The 19,985-nt window shown below is 29.8% G+C and overlaps 7 protein-coding genes across 15 annotated transcripts; 3 read left to right on the forward strand and 4 right to left on the reverse strand.

Annotated features, from left to right (window-relative positions):
- Positions 1-506: 506 nt before the first annotated feature.
- On the forward strand, positions 507-3,677 carry LOC128876635 (succinate--CoA ligase [ADP/GDP-forming] subunit alpha, mitochondrial). The gene is made up of 7 exons (XM_054123156.1): positions 507-728; positions 1,544-1,779; positions 1,879-2,100; positions 2,282-2,386; positions 2,459-2,638; positions 2,808-2,942; positions 3,023-3,677. Exons 1-7 carry the CDS (start codon positions 692-694, stop codon positions 3,107-3,109), a joined length of 1,002 nt encoding a protein of 333 aa, XP_053979131.1. The 5' UTR covers positions 507-691; the 3' UTR covers positions 3,110-3,677.
- LOC128876636 (UDP-N-acetylglucosamine transferase subunit ALG13 homolog) lies at positions 3,041-4,335 on the reverse strand. Its single transcript, XM_054123157.1, has 2 exons — positions 4,197-4,335; positions 3,041-4,128 (listed from the first exon to the last, which is right to left on the reverse strand). The coding sequence occupies exons 1-2, from the start codon at positions 4,287-4,289 to the stop codon at positions 3,709-3,711; spliced, it is 513 nt and encodes a 170-aa protein (XP_053979132.1). The 5' UTR covers positions 4,290-4,335; the 3' UTR covers positions 3,041-3,708.
- Positions 4,336-4,469: 134 nt separating this feature from the next.
- LOC128876633 (RNA 3'-terminal phosphate cyclase-like protein) lies at positions 4,470-6,194 on the forward strand. The gene is made up of 7 exons (XM_054123155.1): positions 4,470-4,743; positions 4,834-5,073; positions 5,150-5,316; positions 5,393-5,567; positions 5,649-5,799; positions 5,874-5,978; positions 6,050-6,194. The coding sequence occupies exons 1-7, from the start codon at positions 4,602-4,604 to the stop codon at positions 6,192-6,194; spliced, it is 1,125 nt and encodes a 374-aa protein (XP_053979130.1). The 5' UTR covers positions 4,470-4,601.
- An 85-nt stretch (positions 6,195-6,279) lies between these two features.
- On the reverse strand, positions 6,280-8,687 carry LOC128876632 (tRNA-specific adenosine deaminase 1-like). 2 transcript variants are annotated; one of them, XM_054123153.1, is made up of 5 exons: positions 8,528-8,687; positions 8,191-8,455; positions 6,983-8,090; positions 6,648-6,902; positions 6,280-6,559 (listed from the first exon to the last, which is right to left on the reverse strand). In XM_054123153.1, exons 3-5 carry the CDS (start codon positions 7,669-7,671, stop codon positions 6,280-6,282), a joined length of 1,224 nt encoding a protein of 407 aa, XP_053979128.1. In that variant the 5' UTR covers positions 7,672-8,090; positions 8,191-8,455; positions 8,528-8,687. The 2 variants fall into 2 exon arrangements, with proteins under 2 accessions (XP_053979128.1, XP_053979129.1); XM_054123154.1 differs by having other exon boundaries at positions 6,398-6,559; positions 6,659-6,902.
- A 271-nt stretch (positions 8,688-8,958) lies between these two features.
- Positions 8,959-18,390, forward strand: LOC128877379 (caspase-1-like). 8 transcript variants are annotated; one of them, XM_054124640.1, is made up of 7 exons: positions 10,757-10,775; positions 16,845-16,941; positions 17,015-17,268; positions 17,343-17,424; positions 17,490-17,626; positions 17,703-17,914; positions 17,986-18,390. In XM_054124640.1, the coding sequence occupies exons 2-7, from the start codon at positions 16,851-16,853 to the stop codon at positions 18,053-18,055; spliced, it is 846 nt and encodes a 281-aa protein (XP_053980615.1). In that variant the 5' UTR covers positions 10,757-10,775; positions 16,845-16,850; the 3' UTR covers positions 18,056-18,390. The 8 variants fall into 8 exon arrangements, with proteins under 8 accessions (XP_053980607.1, XP_053980615.1, XP_053980613.1 ...); XM_054124638.1 differs by lacking the exon at positions 10,757-10,775 and adding an exon at positions 15,768-15,907; XM_054124636.1 differs by lacking the exon at positions 10,757-10,775 and adding an exon at positions 15,858-16,002.
- Positions 13,440-15,807, reverse strand: LOC128877375 (ADP-ribosylation factor-like protein 13B). The gene is made up of 8 exons (XM_054124628.1): positions 15,667-15,807; positions 15,524-15,594; positions 15,127-15,260; positions 14,864-14,979; positions 14,506-14,682; positions 14,244-14,421; positions 14,132-14,171; positions 13,440-14,058 (listed from the first exon to the last, which is right to left on the reverse strand). The coding sequence occupies exons 1-8, from the start codon at positions 15,723-15,725 to the stop codon at positions 13,763-13,765; spliced, it is 1,071 nt and encodes a 356-aa protein (XP_053980603.1). The 5' UTR covers positions 15,726-15,807; the 3' UTR covers positions 13,440-13,762.
- Positions 18,391-18,416: 26 nt separating the features above from the next.
- LOC128877376 (pre-mRNA-splicing factor 18) lies at positions 18,417-19,897 on the reverse strand. The gene is made up of 4 exons (XM_054124629.1): positions 19,598-19,897; positions 19,241-19,522; positions 18,726-19,154; positions 18,417-18,656 (listed from the first exon to the last, which is right to left on the reverse strand). The coding sequence occupies exons 1-4, from the start codon at positions 19,658-19,660 to the stop codon at positions 18,420-18,422; spliced, it is 1,011 nt and encodes a 336-aa protein (XP_053980604.1). The 5' UTR covers positions 19,661-19,897; the 3' UTR covers positions 18,417-18,419.
- Positions 19,898-19,985: the final 88 nt, after the last annotated feature.

Raw genomic sequence — 19,985 nt, forward strand, 5'->3', positions numbered from 1 at the left:
ATGTTTCCCCAGCCACAACATGAATATAATATTCATATACAGGATACTCGATTCTCAACATTTAGTTTATTCCTTTTTCTACCACATTATCTTAATTTCCGCGTTGTATATTTTTATTTAAAATGTATGGATTTCATGAATGAATCTACGATACGTTTCAAACTATACGTAACCGAGCCAAAGTTAATTTCCCTATTTCTCTACCAATGAAGTGATCGTGAATCTAGGAAAATTATCTATCTAGTGTCTCTTGTAACTGGCTACATAATATTTACGAAAAGAATCGATTCAAAACTGGAACGAAACGTTAAAAATAAGATGAATTTTCGTTAACCTTTAATGCTACAACGATGAATGGATCGAAATAATAATTTTCGTACGTTTGCAAGTGTATATGGAACTGTATTCTCTATGATCGTATGCTTGCATTGAATATCGGGTCGTAGAAAAAGCTTTGTGAACTTGACCAATCAGTTCGATCTTCAATGTTCCTGTCACTTGACAAGTTCCTATAACGAATTCGTGGAAACTGGTACTTCCATACATACATGCGATAACTACACTTTGTCCGTGTATTTTCCTTCGGACTTGGCCTTCTCGTCAGTCCACAGAAGATAGCCCTCTTAATGGTAGTTTTCGAATAATTCCATTTTGTTCGTTAACTTTTTTTAGCTGAAGAATCAATTAAAAAATGGCTGTGGCAGTCAGGACATTTTCAAAATTCACAGGTAAGACTCGAACGATACTCGTGTATCGTTCAATGTCAAAGTGAGACCTTTCTGTACTTGAAAGTGTTTCAAACATTTTTCAAAAATACTTTGAAACTTTACACACCCTTTCCTTGTGATCTCATCAAATATAACATTATTGTAGAAACTAAAAATACATTTGACATCCCGCGTTCACGTTAAAGCACCATTATGTAAGGATACAAATAATTATTAGTAATTCAATCTTTATGGGGAGAATGCTTTTAATTAATGTTCCATTTTAACTGTCAATGAGGTATTATGTAAATCTATATTAAAATTCCTGTCCTTGTCTATAAGCTGCAGTGAAAGCTTATCTCATAATACTTTTTTAAATTTCATATATATATATATATTTCTGTTCTTATATGTTTTTTGTGCTAATATTTCCTTGTCTGTATTAGTTTCTGTAACTGTTAGAAATTGTGTTTTTTTAGATTTATTTCAATAAATAGATTAATTCTTTGTTCTGTCATAGCAAATGTCATGCCAATCAATTACACATCATTGGATGATATTCAGTCACTGAACCTTGACCCAAAAGTGAAGAAATTTGATATTGTCACTATAAATAACATCTGGCTGAAGACAATATTGATTTGAAATGTATTGATGCTATAAAATAATATATACTTACTCTTATAAAGCTCAATGAAACTCAATTCAAATGATATATCAAAATAAAAATGGCTCTTAATTTGTGTTTTTCTTTAGAATCTTGTTTTAAAATGTATTTTAACTAACAATATACCTATATATATAAATTTAAAATAAATTATTCTTTTATGTTTCAGTCAGAAATTGTGGAAACTTATTACGTACTCAAGTAAGATTCAATTATACAGAAACTAGGAAAAATCTGAAAATTGATTCCAATACCAAAGTTATATGTCAAGGTTTTACTGGTAAACAAGGAACATTTCATAGTCAACAAGCTATTGACTATGGTACCAAATTAGTAGGTGGTGTTAGCCCTAAGAAAGCAGGTACAGAACATCTTGGAAAACCAGTCTTCAAATCTGTAAAAGAGGTTGGTAAATAATATTTGTTTACAAGTTTTATTTTCTGCTTTTATAATACTCTTTGTGTATTATACATTTAAAAAATGTAACATATGTGTTTCTTGTAGGCAAAAGATGCTACTGGTGCTACTGCCACTGTTATTTATGTACCTCCACCAGCTGCAGCAGCAGCTATCATGGAGGCAATAGATGCCGAAATGCCATTAATTGTGTGTATCACAGAAGGTATTCCACAACATGATATGGTCAAAGTCAAAAGGCGACTTTTGGAGCAAAGCAAATCTCGTCTTATTGGTCCGAATTGTCCTGGAATAATAGCACCAGAACAGGTGCAAAAATTTTTAATTTATTTATGAATTTATATTAATTTTCCTATGTTCTGCTATTGAGTTTACTCTGTGAATATTGTTTCTAAAATCATCAATATCCATATAATGCAACAAGATGGTGCATGCATACATATATGTCACATATATTGCATAAATTACTTATATTATGTCACTATTTCAGTGTAAAATAGGTATTATGCCAGGACATATACATCAAAGAGGAAAAGTTGGTATTGTGTCAAGGTCTGGTACTTTAACATATGAGGCTGTGAATCAAACAACCCTTGTAAGTGAATGACTGTTGAATAAAATTAAAAAAATATATGTTTCAAATAATATGAGCAAATTTTAATTTAAGGCTGGTCTTGGGCAAACTCTTTGTGTTGGAATTGGTGGAGATCCATTTAATGGGACAGACTTCATTGATTGCTTAGATGTGTTCCTCAGGGATCCAGATTGCGATGGCATTATAATGATTGGTGAAATTGGTGGAAGCGCAGAAGAATCAGCAGCGGAATATCTCATTGAACATAATACTGTTGGTTGCTGTTCAGATTTAGTGGTACCCAAATCCTATCCTATCCTAATAAACCATCATCCTTTTTCCGTAATACCAATGTCCTGCGGTATCCGAAAACAATTCCTTGCAAATATAAAGTACCAAAATATTAATATATATAGGTAATATATGTCCAATGTAATTTTAGGGAGGTAAAGCTAAACCAGTGGTATCATTTATTGCTGGTCTTACTGCTCCACCTGGACGAAGAATGGGACACGCTGGTGCAATTATTTCAGGAGGAAAAGGAGGCGCGCAAGATAAAATCAATGCACTTGAAAAGGTTAGGATTTACATGCATTGTTAATTTTAAGTTTGGTGCCACAATATGTTATTTTATCGTATATAAAACATTTTTTACAGGCTGGTGTAATAGTGACAAAGAGTCCTGCGCAAATGGGAAATGAACTCTTAAAAGAAATGACGCGTCTTGGTTTGGTCTGTAATTAAAGAACACATGCTGCTATAAACATATGTAGTTTGCCTCATGTGCATGTATCTTCATCCAATAAATTGAAAGTATAAGTAATTCTGCAATGATCTAAGAAATCAAACAATATAATGCTCTAAAATATGCAAATTTTTCGGATTAATATTAATGCAATGACTCTTCATTGATGTGCAAAATTGCCTGACTTCTACGCGATTTCTAAAAGACAAAACTTATGAAGAAAAATACATGAACATTTTTTTAAGGAGCTAAATTTATTTCAACACTGTGCAGTGTTTAAAAAATCCGTTTACTAATATACCTTTTATTTTAACAGTAACATCTATCCAAAGATCATTTAGAATGTATCCGAAAGAACGTTAACTGCCGTTATTCTGTAATAGTTTTCCTTACCTTGAAATTATAAATTTTCTATGCCAATACGACATAATTTTAAGAAACTGTTATGTAAGTAATTTTTATTCCTATTGTAAATTATCTTAAAGCTATATCTGTTGTAATAAATAATGGAAATTATTATAATACATACTCATATTGTAATGAAAAATAAAACATTCTATGATCGTACTGAAATATTTAATTTGATAAAAAAACAAGTTTATATTGAAAAGCCCATTATTTGGTTTATTTGCTCTGCAATATGTATACTCTTGTTGTTAATAAAAGGTCTCAGTTCAGTAAAGTTCATTGTCTTGACAATATTTAACAAGGTTTCACAGGTACAATAATATAAATATTTATCCATGTAAAGTTGTTCTGCCAATTCCAATTGATGATTGTCCATTAAACTTTGGTTTACAACTACAATTAAATTTTTTTTATTTTCTAATGCATCAAGAATACTTCCTGCTCCTGCATGACTAATAACAAGATCTGCAGCCTTGACATATTCAAGTATATTTGAACTCAATGTAAAATATTCTATAGCAACAAAGCCACAACGTGGTACACAATTTGGTACAAGTGAAGTTTTACCAATCTGCAGAATTAGCTTGTTATATGCTTTCAATGATAATGCCTAAAACAAGAATTCAAAGTTTTTGTAATATTTCACAGTATACAGTAATAGTAAGATTGAAATGTTACCTCTAAAATTTCTGTAGTAAGTACTGTCTTAATCAATTCATCAAATTTGGTTGTGCCAACGGTGACAAATACATTTTTTCCTGATAACGCCATTTGGAACTTGATAAAATTTTAATTGTAAAATTCTTTACTTTTTATCTTTGAAATTATTATCAACGCGATAATCGTTTATCTAGTAAAAATGCTTTGAAGATAATAAACTCATCATATTTCTATCGAACAAGTAATTCGTTCGATCTTGACATATAAAATCCCTACAAATATGGTTAAAAAAATAGTGTAATCACAGAGTAAAGGTATTCGCATGTATTCTTCAGAATTCTGTGATGCAATGACATAATGACGTCAGATAATTTCATGCTTCTCTCAAGCTGTTTTGTTTACTACCACGAATTTTAACACAACATGCCAGCTAAAGTGAAAAATAGAGTTTTAACGTACGAAGGCTGCAATTATTTGCGATATCGTTTGTTACTTTCTACGCTTTCAGGAAAACCCGTACGAATAACAGATATCAGAATTAAAGATGATGATCCTGGACTTAAAGGTTAGTTTACTTAGCCAAAATGAAGCAGAGAAATACAAAGTATTGTATAAAATATTTAGCATTTTCCTTGTAACATATCTTTTGTATCAGAGTATGAAGTAAGTTTTATACGTTTATTGGATAAAATCACAAATGGATCAAGAATAGAATTAAACGAAACTGGAACCAATTTGTATTATAATCCTGGTTTATTAAATGGTGGTGAATTGGAACATGATTGTAGCTTGCAACGAGGTATTGGCTATTACTTAGAAGGAATTATGATATTAGCTCCATTCTGTAAAAGCCCAGTTGATATAAAACTTAGGGGAATTACTAATAATACTATAGGTTGGTAAGATTTACAATAAATTTTTCTATTAGAGTATAAATATATCTATTATAATTATATGCATTAATTTTTAAGATCCATGTGTGGACAGAATTAAAACAACTGCAGTACCTATATTAAAAAGATTCTTAGCAGGTGATAATGAAGTTGTATTTAACATTAATAAAAGAGGAGCAGCACCTTTAGGTGGTGGAGAGATTCGTTTCAAATGCCCCGCTAGTCGTAATCTCAAAAGTATTCAAGTTAGTCACATTTTTTACTTTACATTTTCTTCTGATAGTCATATTTTTAGATATATTTAGAAAAGTATATTTATAGCTTCAAAATAGTGGAATGGTAAAACGAATAAGAGGCACTGCATGTAGTATACGTGTTTCTCCTGCTATTGCTAATAGAATAGTAGAATCAGCCAAAGGTGTTTTACTGAAATTCCTACCTGATGTATATATTCATACAGATCATTGTAAAGGTGCATCCAGTGGAAAATCACCAGGTAATATTGCATTATTATTATTATTACATTTATTTAATTTTTATTTTCATTGAGTACTCATAATAATTACAAATGTGTCAGGTTTTGGATTAAATTTATTAGCTGAAACCACCACAGAAGTTGTTTTTGGTGGAGAAGCATTTTCACCTCTGATGACAACAGGTTCGTTACCCTGTGTACCAGAAGACCTTGGTAAAGAAGCAGCTATGAAACTAGTTGATGAAATTTATCGGTATGGCAAACATAATTTTACTTGACAGGAAATACAGAGTAGTCAAGTTGTAACATAAATTTATGTGAATTTAGAAATGGATGTGTGGATTCTCCTTTTCAAAGCATGACTGCAATGTTCATGGCACTGAGTAAAAAAGATGTTTCAAAAGTGGTAACAGGACCTTTAACACCAGCAATGTAACCAATTATTTGTTCTTATATAAAAGGTAATAATAATAATTATATAAACGGTAATATTATTATTGCAGGATACAGTGTTTACGTGATTTACGAGATTTTTTTGGAATCGTATTTAAAATTGAACCACTTAAAGAAGAAGATGAAATATTAGATCAAGTTGTTTTAACGTGTGTCGGTGTGGGATATACCAATATAAGTAAACGAACACTGTAAAATATTTTTTTTGTCGTATCATTATTTTTATAACTCGTATTTTTGTGTCGTATTTTAAGAAATTGCTATAAAAATACTAAAGATTTTACAATACAAACGTTTGTAAGCGAGTTGGTTTCGCGGGCCAAGCGCGGAAAGACTCTGATTTCAATATGTTCCATAAATTTTGGTAATTTTTGGACCACTTTTTGTAGTCTAGATAAGTAATTTTTTTTGGATGTCTTATATTGCAATCAACATTTATATACCTGTTATAAGTGTGTAAGAATGTTTCAAAAAGAGCGCGCCTAGTTACGAGTAAATTATAACCTTTCTTTTTTTTAGTAGCTCCCTGTTTTCTACCTTCAACTGCTATTTCCGTATTACTGAAAATGAAACATTAATAACATTACTTTGGTTTTTCATACTAATTATAGTTGATTATACCGCAATATCAAAATATTAAAAATGTACCGATATCTTACAGCACACCATATGATACTTGATGGACATGGGTACTTTCTTTTGTGATTTTTCTGCTGTTGAAAAGAAAATTTAGCTTGCATAATTTTCAATCCAGGTGTTTCCTTGTTATTGAATCGCTTATGTAATCCACGTTCCATCGCTTCTAAGGAAAAAGGACATTTGCCTCCAACTGTGATAGTTTCCATTTTTATTGAAGGTATCAGTATTGATAAAAGTGAACCTTGTAATCCAAGAATGTTCCACCTAAAAATTATAAAATGCAATTACTGTATAATTTCTACATATATATAGAAGGAGCTGTAGCTTTATCCAGTTTTATTTACTTTGCCATTTTGTCAGAACAAGACAAGCTAAGAGTTGGATTACCCCTTCCTGGTTTAGTACGCAATGGTCCAATCACATGATAATTCACCCCACCTAGATGAGGATCTTGGTATTGTTCAGTTTTAACGCATTTTGCACCCGTTCTATAAATATCTTTGATTATCTGTTCCTTTTTATCATTATATGATTCCATGATTACTTCTCCTGCATCATCATAATCATGTTTTCTTATTTTCATTGGTGGTGTATCATTTTCACAGAACTCATCTTTTGGAAATATAGAACAATCTCCACACGGTGTTTGGCTTGTGAAAAAATGGAATGATATTCCGTTGTTCAGTTTAAGTTTTTTCTTATCGTCCATTGTAAAAACATCGCTTTTAGTACCGTCAAGCAATAAATTAATCTGTTCATATAAATATCTTAAAAAGGCACGTCTAGCTAGAACTTCCGCATGAGAATCATTTAATCTACAACCATCCTTATATAATTCTGTATTTATTAAATCTATTTCTCCTAAACACTTTGTTCCTGTAGCAAGAGCTACTAGAGATAATAAACCATCACCTTTCCTTAATACTATACCTGACAATACAGTCCATTCTGTCTCTGTTGGTTTACCAGATTTACCAAGTTTTATATATTTATCTATACAAAGCTTTGCAATCTCATCTGCAAAATCTTCCATGCTATTATAATTGATATGAAATTGTTATCTTTAAGGTAATCATATACATTTATTTGAACATTTATTTTAAAAATTGTTTAATATACATTTGATGGATCCCAACAATATTTATGTTGAGGTAAAGAAGATAAAACTTTCATGTTTTCTTGATCAATAGTAAAATTCAGTTATATATTATCTCTTATATGCTCTCTTTTTACTGCTTTGGGAATAACACCAATGACTTGTTGCAAAGCCCACTTCAAAAGTAATCTAGCTGGTGATACATTAAGTCCAGAAGCTATTAGTGTTATAGTTGGGTCTTTTAAAAGATTAGTGTTGCTACTAGTTCCCAAAGAAGAATATTCTTGTACATATATCCCTTTTTCCTTACAATACTTAATTAATTCTTCTTGTCTGTAATGTGGATGACATTCAACCTGTAATATAAAAATATACTTTACCCTTATAATCAATACAAATTAAAATAAATATAAAACACAAACACAGTTACTATACTTGAATGACAGCTGGTCGTACCTCTTTATAATGTTGCATTAAGTCTTTTAGATGATTTATGGTATAGTTGGAGACACTTAGAGACTTTATAAATCCTTGTTTCTTTAACTCCACCAATTTATCCCAAGATTTGTTCTTAAGACTTGATTATTTGTAGAATTTTGTGGGAGGTGAGTTGCACCAAGCCAATGAATTAAATAGAGATCTATGTATGTGGTATTAAGTGCTTTAAGAGATCTTTGTACAGATTGTTCTATACGTATTAGATTTCCATTATAACTTGGTGCTGTCATAAAGATAAAGTATTAATATTATTTATATTAATATCATCTAGGTTTCATTCTTCAGTGATGCATACCAAGTTTAGTTGTAATAAAAATATTCTCTCTTCGAAGATTATATTTAGGTAATAAACTGTTTAAAGCATAACCTATGTCTTCTTCATTTTGAATGGTTCATGCTATATTATACAGGGTGTCCCAAAAATGTTGTAACACCTTGAAAGAGTGGGGTGATTTGAAACAACTTTTTCCTTAGCGAAAATATTGTCCTAGGTTTCGTTGAGGAGAATTAACGGAAAACACTGACCAATGAGAGCGCGAGTATGCCGGTTGAGCATGAATTACGCGCTAGGCGGCTGCGCTCATTCGCTACCGTGGCCGCTCCATCGGCATACTCGCGCTCTCATTGGTCAGTGTTTTCCGTTAATATCTCCTCAACGAAACCTAGGACAACATTATCGCTAAGGAAAAAGTTGTTTCAAATCACCCCATGAACCACCCCTTTCAAGGTGTTACAACATTTTTGGGACACCTTGTATAAATATTTGTCATATATCTATGTTGCACTGTGTGTTCACCAGGGGGGCCAAGCTACCGTATTAAAAGTGATTAAATGGTTGGTACCATGACAGAGCGCGTTGGCGTGAATCATACTCGCATTTGATTGCGTTAGTAAACAGTGTTCAGAGATTTTTTATAACAAAACTGTTTGTTACTTTCGCTGTGTAAATCGTTTCTAAAGTGAAAACATGTGTTCGACGGAAAGTGGCACCACGAACGAAAGCATAAAATACAGTAACGATGTCGGAGACGCGTTTGGATGCTCCAGGTATGGTTTAACTGACACGAATGCTTTGTACAATTAAATCGTATTATGTATTGAAAGAATGTCAATGCCCTTGTGTTCACGACATTTTCCATATTGTACACCGATACGTGTAATATACTTGCATGAAACTGTTTAATTCAGATTATCTATTTTTAGAATTGATTGAAGATTGTGTTTTGATACAAATACAAATCTCATATTCCTTATATTCCATATAAAACCAAATCTTTTCGCTAAAATGAAGCAAATTAAATTGAATTAGTAAATTTGTTTATCCACAGTATAACAATAAAATAATATATAAATAATTAATATAGATCATTTTATAGGTTGGAATGTTAGTAAACAAAATAGATAATTTATAAAACCTGACAATTATGTTATTTCCATGCTGTCTTTTCATGTGTAATGAGTTAATGGTTTGTTAAATGGACCCACTATCAGGCATGCTCTTTCTTTATTTTACAGAAACAGTGTCAGTCCCCTTGCGGGCCCTTTACAAATGGCACCCACAGAACGTTATGCTACGCATTACAACATGAATCATTCAAAACGTGGATTAGCTATTATTTTTAATCATGAATTTTTCACTATTGCACATCTCAAACCTAGATGTGGAACAAATATGGATTGTGAAAATCTTATCACTACATTGAACAATCTTGGTTTTGAAGTAAATGATTTTCATAATTCAACACATAGAGATATAGTGAGAAATTTAGAAAGAGGTACTCAGTGGATATTCTACCCTTTTATAATTTTAAACTTCCTATTTCATTATCATAAGAATGCTCTTTTTAACACGTTCCTTGCCACATCAATTTTATTGTGACTTTCCATTCCGGCTGCATGAATCATAAATGACTTACACTGCTGAATCTTACTTTAAATGTTTATAATTTGTTTTACCATAACTACAATACTGCAAGTATCATTATTTTTTAGAAGAAGGATTAAGTTTTCCTACAAACTATATTAAGCATGACAATTGTGTTGTGATTAATGATGTTATAAAATATCTTTTTGTTATATTCCTCTTAATAGTGAACATCACAAACAACCTAAATGGAAAGTTCATCGTGAATCAGTGGTGGTCTATGAGGCATGAAACATGTTAAATTGTAAATTTAAACATATAACCAAACGTTCATTGAATATATTTTCAAAAACTATTTGTTTTCATTTTACAGTCGCTGGCATGGATCATTCTCAGCATGACTGTTTGATTGTAGCTGTATTGAGCCATGGAGAATTAGGATTACTTTATGCTCATGATACATCCTATAAACCTGATTCCATTTGGAGCCATTTTACAGCTGATAAATGTCCTACATTAGCAGGAAAACCAAAGTTATTTTTTATACAAGCTTGCCAAGGAGATAGATTGGATGGAGGTATAACAATGAAAGACAGAACAGAAACTGATGGTCTACCTGTTTCCTCATTTCGTATACCAAGTCATGCAGACTTTTTAATTGCTTATTCAACAATACCAGGTAAATGCTTTGTTAAAATAAAATTTAATAATTGGAATAATAGTTAATACAGAATGATCCATCAGAAACAATACATTTAGTTCATAAAGAATGAATATCCTTGATAGTTTCATCCTAGATTATTAATGATAAAATGTATATGTGTTAGAGATTACTGAAGAACTTGTAGCTTTATATAGAAAAGGACATGTAAGTCTATTTGAAAAGTTATAATAAGAGATAACCAAGTGTTCTACTTTTGACGAACCATCTTGTATAATAGATTAAATATAAAGAACGGATTTCTTAAGAACTTTATTTCTACAAAAATTATATGAATTGTATAGGTTATTACTCCTGGAGGAATACTACTCGTGGCTCCTGGTTCATGCAAGCATTGTGCATGGAATTACGCGAGAATGCAATGCGGTATGACTTGTTAACTTTGCTCACGTTTGTTTGTCAGCGAGTTGCTATTGATTTTGAATCCAATACTCCTGACAACATAACAATGCATCAACAAAAACAAATTCCGTGCATTACTACAATGTTAACTCGTTTAGTAAAATTTACACCCGCAAAAAATGGAGCGGTATAGTCATTTTATACATGAGAGATTTATGCAGTATAATAGATTTTATACAGCGTGTACCTTTTCATTGCACTAATATCACTACTCTGAGAGTTAAATGGTAATATTTTGTCTGTGCTACTCTCATTTGTAGTGTGTTTGCAATGTATTGCATTTAAATGATAGCATTTATCTTATAAACTGCCATTATATTATGCAAAACTTACATTATAAGACAAAAACATTACAGCAATACAATATAATAGATTTTATAGTATATATACATTTTTGTACTCGTCAAATTTAAAAAGAAATCTTACAAATTATATATCTTTTGCAAGATTTATAAAAAATATTATAGATTTATAGCGATAAAATTTTGAACTATAACCTTTGATCATTTTTAAGCCATTATAAAGCCACATAAGGTAAATAGTGGTCGTACAAAAGTTTATTAAAATATACTTGGGATATTAGACATAAGATATTAAATAAGTACAAATGCAAAATAAAATTAAGATAGTGCTTTATACGTATTGCGGGTTGAGGATCATGGTTGTGTAAGTCCAAAAAAAAATAAAAAGATTGATATATTGCATTATATCACACATCTTCTGTGAGATTAATTCAATATTTTTTTTTTTTTTTTTTTTTAAACTTACTTACACCACTATGATTCTCAGTTCACAATATAGCGAGGATCAATTGCCTTTTTAATTGCTGCTTTCAAACAAAATTTAATAAGTAATTTATATACTAACTATACAATTATTATATATATGTACTGCTCAAAATAATTAGAGAATCGTCTATGGAAATGAGATAATGTTCAATGCTATTCATTCAGTGATACATTGATCAAGGTAAACACTCAATAAGAGTGAGTTAAAGCATAAAGTAAACCTGAGAATTTTTGAAATAACATTATACGATATTTATTTAATTCTTCCGAATTCAATATTTATCTCCAGATTCTCTAATTTATTTTACCAGTATATTTAGAAAGAAGTATTTTTGAGCCATTGTAACAAAAGCAACTTGAACAATTTATACAATTAATATAACTGCTGCTTTGTACAAACGTCAGGAGGACAAAACTTGTGTCTTTATGCAACAAGCAATAGTCTAACCTTATATAAAAAGTGACATATTTTCTACTTAGTAGTAAATGAACATTACTTGTCTAAATAGTTGTGATTATATAAGGTGCAATTATAACGAATATTCAAGTTTTATCTAACGTTAAGAGAAAAACTATAAAATTACTTACTCTGTAACTAGATTATTATGAAATGCATTTGACATATACTTTTGGAATTGCTAGCTGAAATATAAAGTTATGTTGCTTCATAGTTTGAGGAGTCATTCCCAAACGATGTAGATAAGAATTTTAGAAGAAAAGCGCAATATTGAAATGGCAAATTTGCTATATTTGTAATTAAAATGGCATTACTATAATCAATGAGAACTTTTGATATCGTGATATAACAGTCTTTCATGATAAGAATATATAATTCTTAAATAATTATTAATGTAATTTTACAGTTTTTAATGTTGCTTCAAATTGTTTGATCACTTTGCCTTTATTACTGTATACTCATATATGTGGCGTTATTTGTGCGAAATATTTTTCACAAAAAAGTTAATTATTCACTTAAAGGTTAGTATTAAATGAAACGCATTGTTCCTTGTCGTAACAATTTTCAGTGTAATCTTTCAACATATTAATATTTCATATTTAATCGTATAAAGTAATTGCTCAACGATATAAGATAATGTTGCAAGAATATTTACAATATTTATTGTATCGTAAATTGTGATAAAATATGTGCTATTGAATTATGCTTGAGACTTTACAGCATTCTCTTACACAGTTTCATGTAATACTTTTATATAATCGAAAGTTTTTTAGTACATTTATACTATAGATTTTGTAAGTCCTTAATATATACTGCAATCCATATATTTGTCAAACTTTTGTGTACCAATCTTGTATACAATCTTTTAAAATAAAGTTAAAATTTAAAAAAATTGTATATTGTAACCAATAACGTAAAAAAAAACACCCATGTTTATTAATAAATAATATTAATATATTTTGTACGTAGAATAATTTGTAAGTACATACAGATATTATTTGTTTCTTCACAATTTATTTTTTTTTTTCATATTTTAACTCGTACAGAAATAATTGCATAATAAAAAATAAACATTACTGGAAATTATCTTACACTATGTATAGATATAAGGAAATTGTTTAATATATATTAAATATTTCTTAAATATTGCATTTTTGCGTTAAAATTATCAGTCGATTTGCAGTCAAAAAATAATAACTTCATTGTTAAAAATATTTGTCTCCATATAATTTTTGATTTTTTTTTATTATATTTATTCGTAATGGTCCCTGTTTATTACTTAAGTACAATAAATAATGTTAACCTTCTGTCACTTGACCAGGAATGTTGATTATTGTTATTTTATTTACAAAATGTTGTGAACGTTCTGGAGCGGTATATGGACGATTTGGTTTTAATTTAACTGAATTTGAAAATGTATTCAATGCCACTGGTGGAAGTGTTTGAAGACTTTTTTGAGTTCCTAAAGGTCTAGTGGTAAACTTTGTGCTTTCTGATATATCATCAATTTCAATAACAGATTCTTCAGTAGTAAGTGGTGCAGTCTTATTTTTGTGCATAAACATTTTCTTCAGTTTAGTTCCAGAAGCAACACCTATAAATATATTTGTATGTTTCAGATAAGTTATTAATTAGTCAAACTTTTTTTTTATCACAATATTACATACCATTATTTAAATGTGAAACACTCATTGGGTCAATTTCTTCCTGAAATTGTAATGAGTAAAATGAAGATATTTTAACAAATAATAATAATATAAACAATATTTGATGTATTACCCTTTTCATAACTAGTTCTCTGATTGGTTTGAAAGGGTTAGAATGAATTGACAATCTTGATAATGTGTCTGGTGTTGTAGATCGTACTTCTATAACTTTATCATTTCGAACATTTTGTGTGTCCTTGAATCTATTGTTTAATACAGTGTAATTCTTTGCTACTGTGTCCAATAGCCATCTAAATAAATTTCGTATATATAAATTGAATCTAAGAAATTTTCTTGAATTGTTTGTTACAAAGATTGAGGAATTAATTACATACTTGTAGCCATTTTTAATGCCTGTAGTGGTACCTTTTGATTGACTTTCTCCTCCAGTACATGAACATATCTCCACTCTTGTAGGACATTTCATAGTATTAGCAGCATGTTCAACATCTAAGTTTTCAACAAGATCTAATTCATCTATAGCCCCTGATATGTCTTGTTTGTTTGCAAGCCTGTTATAGAAACTTATTACAGTAAAACACACGTTACGTTTTATTAATGTAAGTATAGTGTAAATATTGCATACAAGTAAATCTTTTGTGCAAATTTAAACTGGTGCATTTGTATTTGTAAATGGTGTTCTGTGATAGAAGGAAAATAGGCAAGCATAAAAAATACATTCAATTTTCTTACAACAATAACGGTTTCCCTGAAATACATTCATGTGAAATTAATTCACCAAATACAACTTTATTTTCTGTAAGACGGGAAATATCACTAGCATCCACCACATATATAAGACCATGTATCTAAAAGATGCAAAATGGAGAGAGAAGAATATTTCAAAATGTGTTGTTACCAAGAGCATTTTTGTGAGGAAAAATATTAGATTTTTATGAAATGTAATCCTACTCATTGGAATATTTTAATTTATAAGTCTCGTATTAATTACTTACACCGCTGTAGTATTTTGTCCACAAGGATCTGATTTGTGAGCTACCTCCAATGTCATAAATTTTAACCACATATGACTTATATCTTAACGAAACTGTTCGAAATCCTATTGTAGGTAATACACTTTTGTCTGAATCTTAAAAGTAAAAGTAAAAATACATTATCTATGTACTGTTCGCCAATTTAAAAAAATAATAAAATTACAAATAAAATATTGAATATGTATGGACATACAAATTTGACAAACAATAGAGTTTGTGTTAAATCAACACAACAAAATTGTGCAAAGAACAGAATATGTTCTGTTACTCTATGTTCATTTTAGGAACAGCCAATTGAATAGATTAATAATAGTAGTATATACATAAAACAAGAAATTTGTAATAATAAAAAACGTACCACCACTTATACGGTTCAAAACAGAGGTCTTTCCCGCATTATCAAGGCCCACGATCAGTAAAATAATAGTCCTAAAATTACATTTCTGTTAAATATGCATGCTTTTTGTATTTGTTTATAATTGTTAAAAACTGATACATTACTTTTCGGTACATCTCTTTCGTTGTAACCTTCTTAGTAAACTTCGTATACAATTACCCATTATTATAAACCTAAGTTATGTTATAATGTTCAACAAATTGCGTCAATCTGGACGCTATGCACGTCATATTATCTCATACATTGTTTGTAATTAAGAAATTCGTTCAAATACGCAAATCAGGAAATTGATTATCATCGGTGAATTGCACGTTACACGCGTCAACACAAATCAACGAATGCAAAGTACAACCTCGTACAATTTTACGAATAAAATAAAAGAGACGTGTCAAATATTTATTTATTTATTTTCTCTCTTATATCTATACATATGACACTATGTACGCATTATAATTAATTTATTCGATTGATGATAATCAGCATCTACTAAAATTATACATGTTTACTTCGAATAGTGGATAGGTTAATTTATTTTAGAATACAATTCATAATGTAAATGAAATACAAAAACTCTGAGAGTAATATTTTGTAAGGAGTTTATTTAGTACAAAATATACATTCTATCGTTAACATATCGAAAATACAGAAAAAAGATTGCAGATACTTCGAATGAATTTTCTGTTTGATGGGATTGCAATTCTATATTTCTAATTCTATTCTATTTTCTATTCCTTCCTGTGTTTATTCGATTTTTTTCGACTTTCAAATTTTTTTTCTCTCTTCACAAAAAATATAATATACGCTGGTCCTAAAATCTGGACACGATACGCAATTGTACACGATTGGACCGTTTATAGTCGAGTTTCAATAACTGATATCTTTTTTACGTTGTTTCGGATAAATTATACATGTACAAAGTAATATACATTACGTAAGACATTTGTATAATTTCTTTAACATTAATTAACATAACATGTATTTGTATCTAAACATATTTATAAATTCGACAATTATTCGTATGCACGTGTGTATATATGTTTGGTATGGTTCGAAACGATTGCAATATTTTTGAAAGTAAATAATAGTTTCATTATTTTATCACAAGTAAACAATAAAAAATACTCGTAGATAAATTAAATGTTAAACAAAATCTCCTGAATTACACTATACTAAAAAATTCGAACATTATATTGCACACTTTAGGAATATACTTTGTGCAGCTAATAATAATTAATGTGCATATATTGTTTGCATTCTAATCTGTTATTGGATATATTTGCAGATAAACATGGCAAAATACAATTTTGAATCAACTAAAATTGGTTTCATTGGTGGTGGAAATATGGCTAGTGCCATTGGTGCTGGTTTAATTCGTAAAGGTAATTAATTTTATTGTAATAGTTACAGATATAATAATTATTTTGGATTAATACAATTGTTTTATCATTGCAGGTATTTTAAATCCAAACAATGTTTGGGTTTCTGCTCGTACAAGTAGAACCCTGAGTTTTTGGTCAGACTTGGGTGCCCATGCTACATTCAAAAATGGAGAAGTATTCGACAATTGTGATGTCATATTTCTAGCAATGAAACCACACGTGCTTGATGATGCGATTGATGGATTGAAAGCTACAATGTTGTGCAAGTCTTCTAAACCACTGTTTGTCTCTGTGCTAGTGGGTGTCCCATTGGATACCTTAGCCAATGTAAGAGTTAAATTTATTCTAATCACCTACTTTGTTCTTAAAAAGATGTGCTTTGCATTTTGAAATATTTTCAGAAACTTAAGGATATTGTAGCTCAACCAAGAATCATTAGATGCATGCCTAATACTCCAATGATGGTTGGTGAAGGAATAATAGGTAAATACAATATGTGTACATGAATAATATCAATACTGTTTTTATAATATTTTTATAATTTGTAGTATATTCTACTATGAACACAACTGATCAAGATGAAACTATGATAAACACATTACTTTCGTATGTTGGTGTGGTTGAAACTGTTCCCGAATCTCTTATGAATGCTATAGGTGGCCTTACAGGTTCTGGTCCTGCTTATGTGAGTGTTATGTTAATTCTTTTACAAGAACCCATAATATCTGTAATAATTTTATAAAATAAAATAAAATTTCTAGGCTTATCTTGTTATAGAAGCATTGGCAGATGGTGCTGTAATGATGGGTGTTCCAAGACCCATGGCAACAAAATTTGCAGCTCAAGTATTAATTGGTTCTGGTAAAATGGTATTAGAAACTGGTAGACATCCTGGTCAATTAAAGGATGAAGTATGCTCTCCAGGAGGTACAACTATTGCAGGAGTTCATGCCATGGAATGTGGTCAAGTTAGGTAAGATATAAATGAAAAAAAGTGTATGTAATACATTATATAATATTATTAATTATTTATTGTATTTATAGAGCTTCTATGATGAATGCAGTTCAAGCTGCAGTAAAGAAGTCAATTGAATTTGCTTCTAAAATAAAATAGAAAGCAGTACACAGTACATAGAAAGTATTAAAAAAAATGGGGCAATGGTGTAGTATTGTTTTATTCAGAATGCATTTTTAAAAACAGTTACATTATGTTCTGTGGGGTATATTTATTTTTATGTTCATTATGGTAGAATGAATAGTACAAAGAGGTAATAAGATAGTATTCAAATGGTAAGGTGATACACTACTTATGATAGGAGATCTTGATTATTTTCTATTGTTCAACTTTATTTTTACATACACTATATAGCAACTGTGGCTGTAGTAAGAAAGACCTGAATAATTAATATGTACTATTATTTAATTAAATATTTTACATCTTACAGTGTATACTTCTCTAAATATTTTATGTAAAAATATTATGTTTTTGAATACTCTACACAGCGAGAAGGATCTGTAGGATAGTATTCTTGACATTTAGTCATTAATCTTTTTAATGCTTGAATGTATTTTCTCTGAGTTTCATCATTCATTACATGTGCTACATTTTTGGAAAAGATTTTTTCTCTTCCTGTACGTGCATGAATACCGACCATAGTTACTCCAATAGGCCACGGAGAGTTACCTATAGCCATTTGTAGATATGCATCGCTTGCCTGTAATAAATTTCTTTGATGAAATGTTTCAAATTAAAATCACGTAATATATTAAATCTATATACATACCAATATATAATTACGTTCAAGTAAATGTTTTACAATGTCGGTTAAACTATCGGTAATATCCTCTGGCAGAGATTTATTTTTTAATTTTCTAAGGAGAGGTTTTAAATATTCTCTTGTTTGCGCATAAGTAGCACTAGCCATTTTTCCTCTAGTGCTCATTTTTTCAGCAGTACTTCTACTATTCAATTGATTACCCCACATTTGCACTAAGAATTGTATGAATTGTGTAATGACATTCAAGTCAAAGTCCCTATCACCTTTGTTTAATTTAACAGACATCTTCTGCAAATCTTCATAAGTAACTTCTTCATCTGGCACATTTACATCTCCTTTTCCATTTCGATCTTGTGGTTTTGAAGAAGCTAATATTTCATTCAGATACGCTTGATCTACTTGTTCCATAGCTTCTTGAAAATCATTTCTGAACCCCTTTAATTCAAATAATATTAAAATATGTTAATATTTTATTAGTTTAAAACAGTATCAAGCATATCTTAAATTGTAAAAGTATATACCTTGTTTACTTCTGGTTCTAGAATTTCACATTTTCTTAATCGTTTAAATGCTTCCATTTCTGATTCTCCAAATAATAATACAGGCTCGCTTCTTTCACGTAATCTTTTAATAACTTCATGTCTAGGTAACATTAAATGTTCAGCACTACCATCTGTTATGCATTCTTCTTGTTGTTGAGTTGCATTTATCTTAATATCTTCGTCATTTGTCTTTTGTACTTCCTTTGCCTCTTTGTCCTTTGATATTAGCTCACTTCTTCTAAAATACTTTCTGTTGTTTTGCTGTAATATTGGTGAAATTAAGTTAACTAATTACAACATAAAAACAGAAAAATACAATAAAAGTTCACAAATTACCAAAATGTTGCTTTCCTCCAACTGTTTACGTTTTTTCATTATCTCTGCCTTTAAAATATCCATTTTTTAAACGCACGAAGGTCAAACAATACTTTATTTTAAATACACTTTTCTAAAAAAAGTTATTTGTACATATACACGATAGTAAAATTAATTATTATGGTTGTAGAACAATGTTCTTGAATAAAAAATTAAAATATTTTCGAATAAGTGTTGTGCACTATCAATTACATGTTAAATATGTTAGTCGTATTTGACTAGAAAATCAAAACAAATTGATGCATACATTTGTTACGTTCATCGAATTTGTTTAGGTTATGTGTGCATTATTATGACAGATAGTACAATTTACAAACGTTATTGAAGAGGTCGCACGTTGCAAGCTTAT

Source organism: Hylaeus volcanicus, chromosome 5 (assembly GCF_026283585.1).
Source record: "Hylaeus volcanicus isolate JK05 chromosome 5, UHH_iyHylVolc1.0_haploid, whole genome shotgun sequence".
Taxonomy (NCBI): domain Eukaryota; kingdom Metazoa; phylum Arthropoda; class Insecta; order Hymenoptera; family Colletidae; genus Hylaeus; species Hylaeus volcanicus.